At 40.3% G+C, this 12,840-nt stretch overlaps 1 protein-coding gene across 4 annotated transcripts in view; it reads right to left on the reverse strand.

Annotated features, from left to right (window-relative positions):
• Positions 1-6,870: 6,870 nt before the first annotated feature.
• The window catches only part of Ranbp16 (Ran-binding protein 16), a 79,875-nt gene continuing 73,905 nt past the window's right edge, over positions 6,871-12,840 (reverse strand). For all 4 annotated transcript variants that reach the window (XM_076177514.1, XM_076177512.1, XM_076177510.1 and 1 more), the window contains 2 exons: positions 11,517-11,644; positions 6,871-9,824 (listed from right to left, as the gene is read on the reverse strand). In XM_076177514.1, coding sequence (XP_076033629.1) covers positions 9,713-9,824; positions 11,517-11,644 — 240 coding nt within the window. In that variant the 3' untranslated portion in view covers positions 6,871-9,712. The remainder of the gene's footprint in view (positions 9,825-11,516; positions 11,645-12,840) is intronic.

A 12,840-nucleotide genomic window follows, 5' to 3' on the forward strand; every position in this document is an offset into this window, starting at 1 on the left:
ACTAGCGTAGTAGTACCGGAGCACTAGCATACCTGTACCGGAGTAGTAGCGTACTAGTACTGGAGCAGTAGCGTTCTAGTACTGGAGCAGTAGCGTACTAGTACTGGAGCAGTAGCGTACTAGTACTGGAGCAGTAGCGTAATAGTAGTGGAGCAGTAGCATACTAGTTCTGGAACAGTAGCGTACTAGTATTTGAGCAGTAACGTATTAGTACTGGATCAATAGAGTGCTAGTACTGGGGTACCAGCGTAGTAGTACTGTGGTACCAGCGTACTAGTACTGGGGTACCCACGTACTAGTGCTGGGGTATGAGCGTGTTAGTACTGGGGTACCAGCGTACTAGTACTGGGGTTCCAGCGTACTAGTACTGGGGTTCCAGCGTAGTGGTACTGGGGTACCAGCGTACTAGTACTGGAGTAGCAGCGTAGTAGTACTGGGGTACCAGCGTACTAGTACTGAAGTACCAGATGTACTAGTACTGGAGCATTAGAGTACTAGTTCTGGAGCACTAGTATACTAGTACTAGAGTAGTGTGCTGGTAATAGAGTAGTAGTGTGGTGGTGTGGTAGCACACACTAGGCCCCGCTGAGTCATGTTTTGGTCAGGATGGGTCGTCTGGTACTTTTGCGGACGCAGGGTGCGTATATAAGGATGCCAGGTTTTGTTGTCATGAGGATACAAATACCTGTAATACATGCGTAATATGGACTTAACCTACACAAATGTAATACAAGGCCGAAGGCCAGCTATTTCTACACAACATATACATTCCTTGTCCATCCCATTTCTGCAGCGGCGATACTATAAGCCAAAATATCGCGTAGAAGCACATGTGGGGGACTCTGTTCACCACAGACCCAAGGAGCCTGGGCCCAAGGGCGTGGCGGAGGCGCAAAAATGGCGCCCCTCCAAGGTCGGGGAGTTTTCCTCCCGTTTTTCGCTTTTGGGCCTCTGGCGCCCGTACTGTTGGCCTGAGCGGTGTCCAAGTGGACCCCACAGTAGCCCTGGCCCCCCTCGACCTGTGGCTGAGATGGTAGGTAAATCGGAGCAGGTGACCCATTTGGCCCAAACTTAGCCAAGAGGGAGAGAGTGCGCCACATTGGACGGCGAGATAGACCCAAGGAGCCTGGGCCCAAGGGCGTGTCAGAGGCGGCCCTCCAAATTCGGGGAGCTGAGATGGTGGAATCGGAGCAGATGGCCAATATGTACTGTATTGTTAGTGTACTGAAGCACTGGTGAAGTTCTAGTATACTATAGTACTAGTGCACCATTGCCTGTGTACTATAGTACTAGTGCACTATAGTGTTAGTGTACTGTGGCACTGGTATAGTACTAGTGTACTATAGTACTAGGGTACTAGCATACTGTAGTACTGGTGTAGTAATGGTGCAGCTGTAGACTTGTACTAGTGTACCAGTTTATTAGTTCTATACCAGTATAACCTACTTGAGTAGTTCTAGCACTAGTGTGCTAGCATACTATTACTAGTGTACTGGGGTACTAGTACTAGTGTACTGCCGCACTAGTACTTGTGAACTGGTGTACTAGTACTTGTGAACTGACGTCCTTATACTACTGTACTAGCGTCCTGGTACTATTGTACTAGCGTCCTGTTACCATTGTACTAGCGTCCTGGTACCATTGTACTAGCGTCCTGGTACTATTGTACTACCGTCCTGGTACTACTGTATTAGCGTCCTGGTACTACTGTACTACCGTCCTGGTACTATTGTACTAGCGTCTTGGTACTACTGTACTAGCATCCAGGCTTCCCGTGTATATACAGTAGTAGGGAGAACAGAACAGAACCGATTAAAACCAAGAACTCGGCCTAAGTTTTCACCAATTTCAAATGTAGAGAACACACATTCTACACTAATATACTAGCGTACTAGTACTAGTGTGCTAGCGTACCATTACTAGTGTGCTAGCGTACCAGTACTAGTGTGCTAGCGTACCAGTACTAGTGTGCTAGCGTACCATTACTAGTGTGCTAGCGTACCAGTACTAGTGTGCTAGCGTACCAGTACTAGTGCTTTGGGGTACCAGTGCTAGTGTACTGGCGTACCATTGCTTGTGTACTGGCGTACCAGTGCTAGCGTACTGGCGTACCAGTGCTAGTGTACTAGCGTACCAGTGCTAGTGTACTGGCGTACCAATGCTAGTGTGCTGACGTACCAATGTGTGCTGGCGTATCAGTGCTAGTGTGCTGGCGTACCGGTACTAGTGTGCTGGCGTACCAGTACTAGTGTGCTGGCGTACCAGTACTAGTGTGCTGGCGTACCAGTGCTAGTGTGCTGGCGTACCAGTGCTAGTGTGCTGGCGTACCAGTGCTAGTGTGCTGGCGTACCAGTGCTAGTGTGCTGGCGTACTAGTGCTAGTGTACTGGCGTACTAGACTTCTAGTGTACTAGTGTATTAGTGTACTAATACTAGTGTACTATAGTAGTAGCGTACTAATAGTAGTAGCCTAGTAGCACGAGCGTGTTAGCCTAATAGCACGAGCGTGCTAATGTACAAGCGTGTTAGCCTACTAGTACTAGCATAGTAGCCTATTAGTAGTAGCGTACTAGTGTATAAGCGTACTAGCCTCCTAGCACAAGCGCACTAGCCAACTAGTAGCGTAGTAGCCTACTAGTTTATAAGAGTACTAGCGTGCTGTCCTACTAGTACTAGCGTGCTGGCCTATTAATACTAGCGTGCTGGCCTACTAGAACTAGCGTGCTGGCCTACTAGTACTAGCGTGCTGGCCTACTAGTACTAGCGTGCTGGCCTACTAGTACTAGCTTGTTGGCCTACTAGTACTAGCGTGCTGGCCTACTAGTACTAGCGTGCTGGCCTACTAGTACTAGCGTGCTGGCTCACTAGTACTAGCGTGCTGGCCTACTAGTACTAGCCTAGTGTTAGCGTACTAGCCTGCTAGTTGCAAGCGTAGTAGCTTACTAGTGCTAGCGTACTAGTAGTGTATACGAGTGTACTAGAGCAAGGGTAATAGTACTGATATACTAGTGTTATCGTTTGTGCTAGTACTAGTGCACTAGTTCTAGTGTATTAATATACTTGTACTAGTATACTAGTACTAATGTACTAAACGTGTTAGTATCAGTGTACTAGTGCTTGTGTAGTTGTACAAGTACTAGCCTAATAGTGCACTAGTACTAGTGTATTAGTACTAATATACTAAATTACTAGTGTACTAGTAGTAGTAGCCTAGTAGCACTGGTATGCTAGCATAAATGTACTAATATACTAGTTTTTTGTATAGTATATTCTATTACACTAGTGTAATAGTGCTAGTGTATTTACTATTGAACTAGTACTAGTATACTAGTACTAATGCTAGTGTAATAGTAATAATAGTATAATAGTACTAGTACTCAGATTAATGTACTGTTCTCGTTTATTACTAGTTTACTAGTAACAGGGTACTAGTACTATAACTAGTAGTGATATGTATGTACATAATATTGATCCACAATTTGGATGATCGCCACGCACAGCTCGCCTACCAGACTCACCCCCACTGGGTCAAGTTTTGGCCAAATCGGTGACCTGCCGATTTTGGGCAAAATCCGTGGGTTCACCCCTTTGGAATTTTTGTGTGTGAAGGTCATATTGGTCACCTGTTCCGACTGGGTGCTAGTACATTAATACTAAACTAGTACACTAGTACTACTAAGCTAATACTAGTAAACTAGGACACTTGTATTAGTATGCACGTCACTAGTGAACTAGTACTAGTAAACTAGTAGGTTAGTGCACTAGTACAATTAAACTAGTATTCTAGTACTAGTATAGGGTGCGGAAAAATGATCTGACACATTTGAAGGTTTAATAAAAACGAAATAGAACAAAGAATGGAAAGTGTTTATATTTCCCAAATGTATTTATAATGCAATTTTGTTTCATTTCGTTTTAGGTACCCGAATGGATTGGACAGTCGAGCATCGCGCCCCAATTGTGGAAACGTTGACCAATAACAATGAATCCGTGACTGCAACTTACGCAGAGAGCGTCCCGTCTGTACTTCAGGCTTGGTAGACATGATCCCGTACCTACTCGAAACACGATTTTATTACGGGTTACCAACTTCAGAGGTTGTGGACCAGCACTGAAACGAAAATCAGCCGTGGACCGATAGAACTCCGGAAAATGTGGCGGCGACGGCAGTACGAGCTTCAATTCGACAGTCTCCGTGACGTTCGACAAGGAAACACGCCGCCGATGGTCTTCGGCGTTCCGATAGATGTGTGCGAAGCTTTTTTTCACAAGGATGTGCAAATGCATCCGTACAAAATGATGTTGGTACAGGAACTCTGCGAGGGAGACCATCAGAATAGCAGAATATTGTGTTTGGAAATTCAGTGACGAGGCCCATTTTGAAAACATGTGTGAAAAAAGCAAAATACCCGATATTGGGCCGAGAACAATTCTCGTGAGTTACATGAACGCCCCTGGCATAGTCACTGTAATGGTGTGCGGTAGCAGAATTTGTCATTTTAGGTCCGTACTGTTTTCCAAGAAAACAACAGTGACTGTTAACTGATCGATATTGTGTGTGTTGCTAGAGACTTTTCCGAGACCCAGATTAAATTAACTTAACGATAGAAACAGTGGTTTCAACAAGATGTGGCAAGAGCCCACGCTTCTAGACGTTCGATGGGGATTTTGAGGGAGATGTTCTCCAGTCATTTGATCTTACACAGTAATATCGGTTGGCCCGTGTTATTTATTTATTTATTTTTTTCTGAGGGGATATTTGAAGTCTAAAGTATGCACTCGTCGCCCTCGATCTAATGAACAATGAAAAGATGCCATTGGTCAAGAAATTACCGCCGTTCCACATGAAATGACCCGTCGAGTTATGGACAACTTTCGCGAACGCCTTCGACGGTGTGTGGAGAGTAACGGCACTCATTTGTCGGATGTCTTTTTTAAAACAAAACAAAATGGCATATGTACATTTGGCAAATAAAAGCAAAATTTTCATTCTTTATTCTATTTTGCTTTTATTAAACCTACAAATGTGTCGGGCATTTTGCCGCACCCGGTATATAGTACATTAGAACTTAAACTAGTACTAGCAAACTATATACTAGTACAAGGAAATTGGTACACTAATACTAAACTGGTACTAGTAAACTAGTACTAAACTAGTATACTCGTATTAGTCAACTAGTAAACTAGTACAATACATTAGAACTAGTACACAAGAGTATACTAATACACTAGCAATAGTAATCTAGTAGGATTAGTATTAGTACACATGTGTACTAGTGATAGTAATCTAGTACACAAGTACTAATACATTTGTACTAATAAACTAGTAAATTAGTACTAGTTATAGGTTAGACTGAACTAGTACTAATTTACTAGTTTATTAGTACTGGTAATATAGTACTCAAGTACTAGTAATATTTTACTAGTATTAGTGTACTAATACTAGTTTACTAGCACTAGTTTGCCAATTCCAGTGTACTAGTAATGTTACTAGTACTAGTGCACTAGTTTATTAGTATGTACTACAACTAGTGTAATAGTATACTAATACTAGTGCTAGCACACTTGTTTCCTAAATCTAGTGTACTATTTTACAAGTGCTACTGTGCTAGTTTACTAGTACTTGTATGTTTACTAGTAATTTACTAGTGTACTAATTTTCTAGTACTTAAGTACTATACTTGTGTACTAGTTTACTAGTGTAATGTACTGGTACTGGCATAGATTAATAGTACTATACTTTTACTAATTGTACATTGGTGTACTAGTTTTAGTGTACTATGAATAGTTTACTAGTGTAATAGTTTATTAGTATTAGTGTACTATTTAATAGTACTAGTTTGCTAGTTCTAGTGTACAAGTTTACTAAAACTAGTGTATTAGTTTACTAGTGTAGTAATGTACTGGTACTAGCTTACTAGTACCATTGTACTATACTTGTATGAGCGTACATTGGTGTACTAGGAATAGTTTATTAGTATACTAGGTTACTAGTGCTAGTTTACTAATACTAGTGTAGTAATGTAATGGTACTAGCATACTAGATTACTAGTACTATTGTACTAGGAATAGTTTACTAGCATAATAGTTTATTAGGGTTAGTGTACTAGTATTAATGTACTAGGTTACTAGTGGTAGTTTACTAATAGTGTACTATTACTAGTACCAATGCACTGGTTTACTAGTTCTAGTGGATTAGTGTTTTAGTACTAGTGTACTCATACCAGAGTACTAAAAGTAATTTACTAGTAGTGCACTAGTACACTCCCCCCCCCTTGCGTCAAGTATGTCTTGTGCTTCAATTGGGCTACCATTTTAACCACAGTTTGAAGTCCACCAGGGGTGCTGTGGATCTTGCCCACCGCTCGGGCAAACAGTATGGGCGCCAGAGGCTCAAATTTGGATGGTTGCCATGCACAAGCCTCTCTCTTCTACCTCACCTTGCTCCCTGTCTGACCCATTCCCTCTCGGGTAAGTTTTGGCTGAATTGGTGACCCGATTTTGGGGTCATTTTGGTCAAGGTCCACCAGGACTCATGTGGATTCCACTCCGGCACCACTCGTGCCAAATGTATGGGCGGTGGAAGCGGAAATGTGAAAAATCGGAAAAAAAGGCTCGACTTCAGATGGCCTGAATATATTAAAGTATACTTATGGGCCCGTAACTATATCACTGCTATGAACGTGACCTGTCATCCAGGAGGTGCCAAGATGAGAGGGAGGGGAGTGGAATATATAGGAAATAGAATGGGTGGGAGTGGTTTCTATGCCTTTTTCTTTTTGGCTACCCCCCATGTAAGGGGGAAAAAGCCTTTGGTATATGTATGTATGAATGTGAGAGGTTTCTTATCTACTAAAAAAAAAAAAAAAAACAATTTTAAATCAAGTTTTCCTTACTTTATTTAAACAAGGTCATTCCATCACAGAAACATTGTACAGGTCTTTTTCTTAAGCAAATAGAAGAAGGGTTACACTACATTACCCATCTATATCTTGGCTACATCCCAGATCTTTTCAATGTACTATCATTCACCTAAGAAAGATTTGACAGCATGTAAAGTAGATATAATAATGCAGCCCACAGCCTTACTGGTCCTCCTCAACACAAGCTTTTAATCATGAATATCATGCCAAAACTGAAAAGTCTTTAAAAGAGAAAATTAACCACCTTCAGATTGGTCCTCAAATGTACTTGACTTTGTAATTCAGCCCATCGTGTTTTGAAGTTGAGTGTACACCTTCAAAAGAAATCCAGTTGCCTAAAATTGAACAGTATGTGGGAAACTTGATATCAAATGGGTGGCTTATATTCTAGTTGGGTTGAACAAAACAATTCCTACATCACACCAAATTGGTTAAAACATGTATATTTCAATTATGTTTACATACCTGATACACAAGTTTCAAGTTTTCTTCCAAAAACAAATGATTAAAATCACGATTTTGATATAACAATTATGTTCACTTAAGAAATAATTGCACAAGTTTTCCCTTGTCATGAGTATTAACTCCAATGAAAACTCACCTCGTTCCTTTGCAAATCACCTCCCATGTCCATAGATATTACTCAAAAGTATAATAATCTTAATGAAATGTCAAATCAACTCTTTCTTAGGAAGCAAGTTTGCTCAGGCTAAGCTCTGACACCTTAGGAAAAAAAAAAAAAAAAAAAAAAAATCCCTAACAGTTTCCCTACAGCCAAACCTACAAAATTCAATAATCAATGACACCCTCATCTTTCCCCAATCCCTTCCTCAAAATGAAAATAAAATATATGAAAATCTAATTGAAAACTACAATTTTTTTCTATTATAAAAATTAGACTTGAAGGAGAAAAAGAAATCTTAATAATAAGACCTAATAAATACTCTCAAATGATTGAATTCTGAAAAACTGCTAATGCTAAATGACTTTGGTAAATAATCAGCCTAACGTACCTAAGCACAATAAAAAAGAATGACAACTAATGACAGGCTACGTTATGAATGAACTTAACCCTTCAAGGATCCAAGGCCCTTCAAAGCTGAATTTTGTCTGGCACATAACCACGACAGAATCTCTAAAGTGACCACTGGGTAAAACTGGGTTCAATGTATTATTGATACGTATTGGAGTTGGGAGGAACTATGTGAGACTGACCTTGGTAAAATAGGCCTTCTTTATCACCGAGAACTTGACGAGTCTATTTGAATCACAACGAAATTACAACTGTCTTGTCTTTCTGGTTATCACAATCCCACAAACTAACCACATAAAGAAGGTCCACATTTTACAAAATTTCAAGTTCAAACCAAAATTACAATTTGTATCAATATCAAACCCTTCATATTCTGCTTCTCAATCTGCTGGAAAAAATTCCAGATTAAAATTTTCTTGAAGGCTCCTACTATATATACATAACCCTTTAATACCCTCCCCCCCACTGTATTTGTCCATAGGACTTCAAAAGTGGGAGAGCAAGAGGTGAACCATGAAAGACTTGGGAAGCCTCCAAGATTCTGGTGCTTTGGCAGTAATCAAACTCTACCAGTTCTTAAATTCCCACTGACTGTGAACTCAAACTCGTGTAATAAACGGAGCAAATATGCATAACATGAAAAGTTAAGATGACTGAAAGGGATGAGATGACAATTGAAGAAGACAGGGAACCAGACTGCAAGTGAAGACGAAAAAAAAAAATTAAATTGAACAGTGAGAAAAATCTGGGGATTTAGTGACAGCATTCCTGTGGACTAGCACCAACCCGTAATACCCACTTCATAACCCTAATACACCCTCCCAAGATTTGGCAACAGCCTTGAAATGTCTAGTATACCCTACCTACTATTTTTTTTTTCTTAATAACAATAATAATTCAAGCAAACAGAAACCATAATCATGTTCATCAGTGGTGATCACAAAACAGGGCCTAACTGTGACTTTTCCAGTTCCTTCTGCATGCAAGTTAACCATTTTACTTATCACCCAGTTGAATCAAGGCTTTATTTTTTTTTCTTACTAAACCATACCTACTTGACCTATTTTAACTTACTAACTAATCATAATTCTTCAAACATTACATAAGAAGTAGCCTCTTTCATAACATCAACCCAACTAGCATTGTATACTTAACAACATATCTTAAACCATATTCTTCAACGAAGTGTGACTAAGATCTTCAGTTGCTCCAAAGTAATAGACTGCCTAAGTTTAAAAGAGAATCCAAGACAAGCCCTGGTCGTGACATCTGGGGCTACTCATATCCGACGTAACACGGTTATTCCCAATTTGCTATTTCTTTCTACTAAAAACTGATCAGGAAAAAATAACCAAACAACAGGAGAAAATAAGACGAGAAACAAATCACTGATGCATTCATAAATAAAATTTGTTGTTCCTAAAATCTTTCTTGGGTTAACCAACATAAATGCATTTCTTCTGTTGATGAAGCGCCTACCAGTACTGCTGCTGCTGCTGCCGTTCCTGCTGTTTTTCTTGTTTCAATGCTTTTGGACTGAAGGAACCCCAACACTGCATGTCCACGCTGCTGTTGTTGTTGTTATTGTTATTGTTGATGATCGTGTTGATATTGTTGACATAGGAAAAAGTGCCATTGGAAAAGACTGAAGATGTGAAAGAGGAAGAAGTTGAAGAGCTGGAAGATGATGATGAAGAAGAGGAGAGCACCGTGAGAGAATAACACCGTCTTCTACTACATGCTGGGTCACAAAGAGGTCACGAGGTCATCATTTCACTTCCACCTCCACTCGTACCACTGGAGCTCGTCAATGGTCCCTTTAGAGAATCGTTGATGTCTCGACGGAATACTGACAAGTTCTGTGTGAATCTGTTGGCACAAATAACATTACTAAGCAAAAGAAGAACTACATACATACATATACCAAAGGCTTTTTCCCCCTTACAAGGGAGGTAGCCAAAAAAACAAAGGCATAAAAACCATTCCCACCCATTCCATCCCTAATACACTCCACTCCCCTCCACCCTCTACCCTCCCTCTTATCTTGGCACTTCCTGGATGACAGGTCATCCCTGCATCTTGTCCACTGGTGATATTATATACAAAAAGACTTCTCACCCCTTATAAACAAAGTAGCCAGCCATGGCAAGCATCCACCCTCCACCCCTCCCACACCCATTTGTCCTTTTATTAAAATTAGTCTTTCTGGGTTAAAAGGCTATCCCTATCTCCCCACTAATTTCCAGGGTCAGAAGCAATACAGCAAGACATAGCACCTCTGAAGCAGGGACCGGCATCAACAGCTGCCCAGGTTGTAACACTTCACCCCATACCATACAACACATAATGGAAGACTGCATTATACACAATCATGCACGCAAACAACACAACATACTCTCTATAAAGGATTTGTGGGAAAACCCAGTTTCTGCTGTAGCATTCCTTGGGGAGACGGGACTGCTCGGACAGACAGTCTAGGGAACGACAACAACAACAGCTGGTTTAACTCCAATTCATTTACATGGTGACTCTCAGCTTCCCAGCTCAACAGACATTTCTCTTTAACCCCTTCCATACGGTGCCGCACACGTAGGCGTCATGGACTTAGATCTCGGTGGCAGCAGCCAATGCCAGCCGTACGACGTGTCGTAATAATACTCGCATCATAAAATATAGTCACCGCTTATATCGATCGTTCTCTCTTCACCCATGAATTTTGATAACCATAGAAAATGCGATTACAAAAGAATTAGAAAGAATGTCATTATGGAGGGGCGACTACAATAAATATAATCAAGACGCTGATATGGCAGCCTCGCGAATACACTCGCTCCCCATGACGCCTACGTGTGCTGCACCGTATGGAAGGGGTTAACCCAAGTCCCTCATCAACCCCCATCCATCCATCTTATTCTTACCCTCAGTTCATTCCAATCACCTCTGCCTTCCACTCCTTTACCTAATCTTTCAACCTCTATTCACCCATTCTTTCCATAGGCCTAAACCATTTCAGTATTCTTTCATCAACACTTTATGCCAGCTCCCTTTCCACCCCCACTCTCTGCCTCACCCCCTCATTTCTCACTCTATCTATCCTTATAACCCCCACCACGCTCCTAAAGAACTTTATCTCAGACAATGAAATTTCTCCTTTCTACCTTCCTTACATTCCAAGTCTTTCCCTGTACATTGTTGTTGGCACCATCACTCCTTCTCTTTATGTCCATCCCTTGATGTGTAAATCAAAGTTTGTATTTACACAAAACCGGCCAAAATATCACAATAACTTAATTTCCTTTAATTATCTAATTATTCATACCACTCGTTCCACTGTAATGAGTGATGATTTAATTTGTTAAATTATTTGCATGAATAATAATAATCATCTAAAGGAAAATACGGTAATAAAGGAAAGGCATAAACATGAAAAAATGAAGAAGTTTCTTGTTATAATGAAAATAACAATTATGAAATTGGCTGGATTTTGCAAATAACACGGGGAAGCAGAATACAAGTAAGGTAGAGTGAAATGCAAGTTAACACACAAACTTCTATACTCACTTGTCTCTATTCTTGGTAAGTAGGTTGGGCTCAATTCCTTCCATGAGGTTTTCAAACCACTGAGCCATTGCTGCCTCTTTGTCTGGAGCCTGCTGGCTTATTATTTGTTGCCGTAACTGCCCAAAATACTGCAATAATAATAGTAATAATAATAATAATAATACATACTAATGTATATATAAAATATAATACTAATACATATATATATATATATATATATAAAAAAAAAAAAAAAAAAAAAAATTGTCAAATTGCTATACATAATTAAAATGTATTAATAACACAGAAGTCGAACATACTGTACCAGATATCACATTTAAAATGAGTGAAAAATCTTTATACCATTTATACTGTACTATGTGAGGAATTTGGTTTGATGGTCTTCAGGACTTCTTGCATCCTAAGGTAAGACATGAACTTGCTAAACAGTTTAGGAAAATTAGCCTTGAGCAGAAATTTAGTATTTGAGGGAGCCATAACGTGTATGAAATGAGGAGCAAGAAGTATGGTTGGGATTACCAGGATGGATATTGAGAAATGCGGAGGTGAGGCAGAGGTACATACATACATACATATACCAAAGGCTTTTTCCCCCTTACACAGGGGGGTAGCCAAAAAAAAAAGAAAAAGGCATAGAAAACATTCCCACCCATTCCATTTCCTATATATTCCACTCCCCTCCATCCTTCCTCTTATCTTGGCACCTCCTGGATGACAGGTCATCCCTGCATCCTGTCCACTGCCCTGGGTCAGAAGCAGTGTCGCAAGACAAAGAAGAGTTAGGCATTGTAAATGAACTAGCAGATAGATGTGATTGTACCCGAGTACTGTATAGAGCAAAGGCCTGGAATACAAAGGAGATGGAGAGGAAGCTTGAGTGTTTATGAGGGAGGAGCAGACTGTTGAGGCAATCTGAGCACATGGAAAGAATGAATGAGGAAAGACTAGCAAAGAAAGTATAGGAAGCAGATATGGATAGATGGAGCTTGAGTGGCAGACCTGAAAAAGAGATACAGTACAGATGCTCCTCAACTTACGTTTTAGTTACGTTCCGAACGGCCAAACGTAAGTTGAAAATGAATGTAAGTTGTTACTGTACCATACATCCGTAAATTCTATTACCGTATCTTATAAAACACCCCTAAATCATTAATTATACACATAACATTGTAAAATGATAACATTAATTTCAAATAAATTAAATTCAAGCAACATAAATTGACATGGTGGAGGAGGAGGAGGAGGCAAGGCACGTTCAGTCTGTCGTTTGTGCCATGTAAACAATGGATGCAGCATCATGCGTAAGTATTGTTTGAACTACGGA

Source organism: Oratosquilla oratoria, chromosome 40, assembly GCF_046742065.1.
Source record: "Oratosquilla oratoria isolate Oo_2021 chromosome 40, ASM4674206v1, whole genome shotgun sequence".
Lineage (NCBI taxonomy): Eukaryota > Metazoa > Arthropoda > Malacostraca > Stomatopoda > Squillidae > Oratosquilla > Oratosquilla oratoria.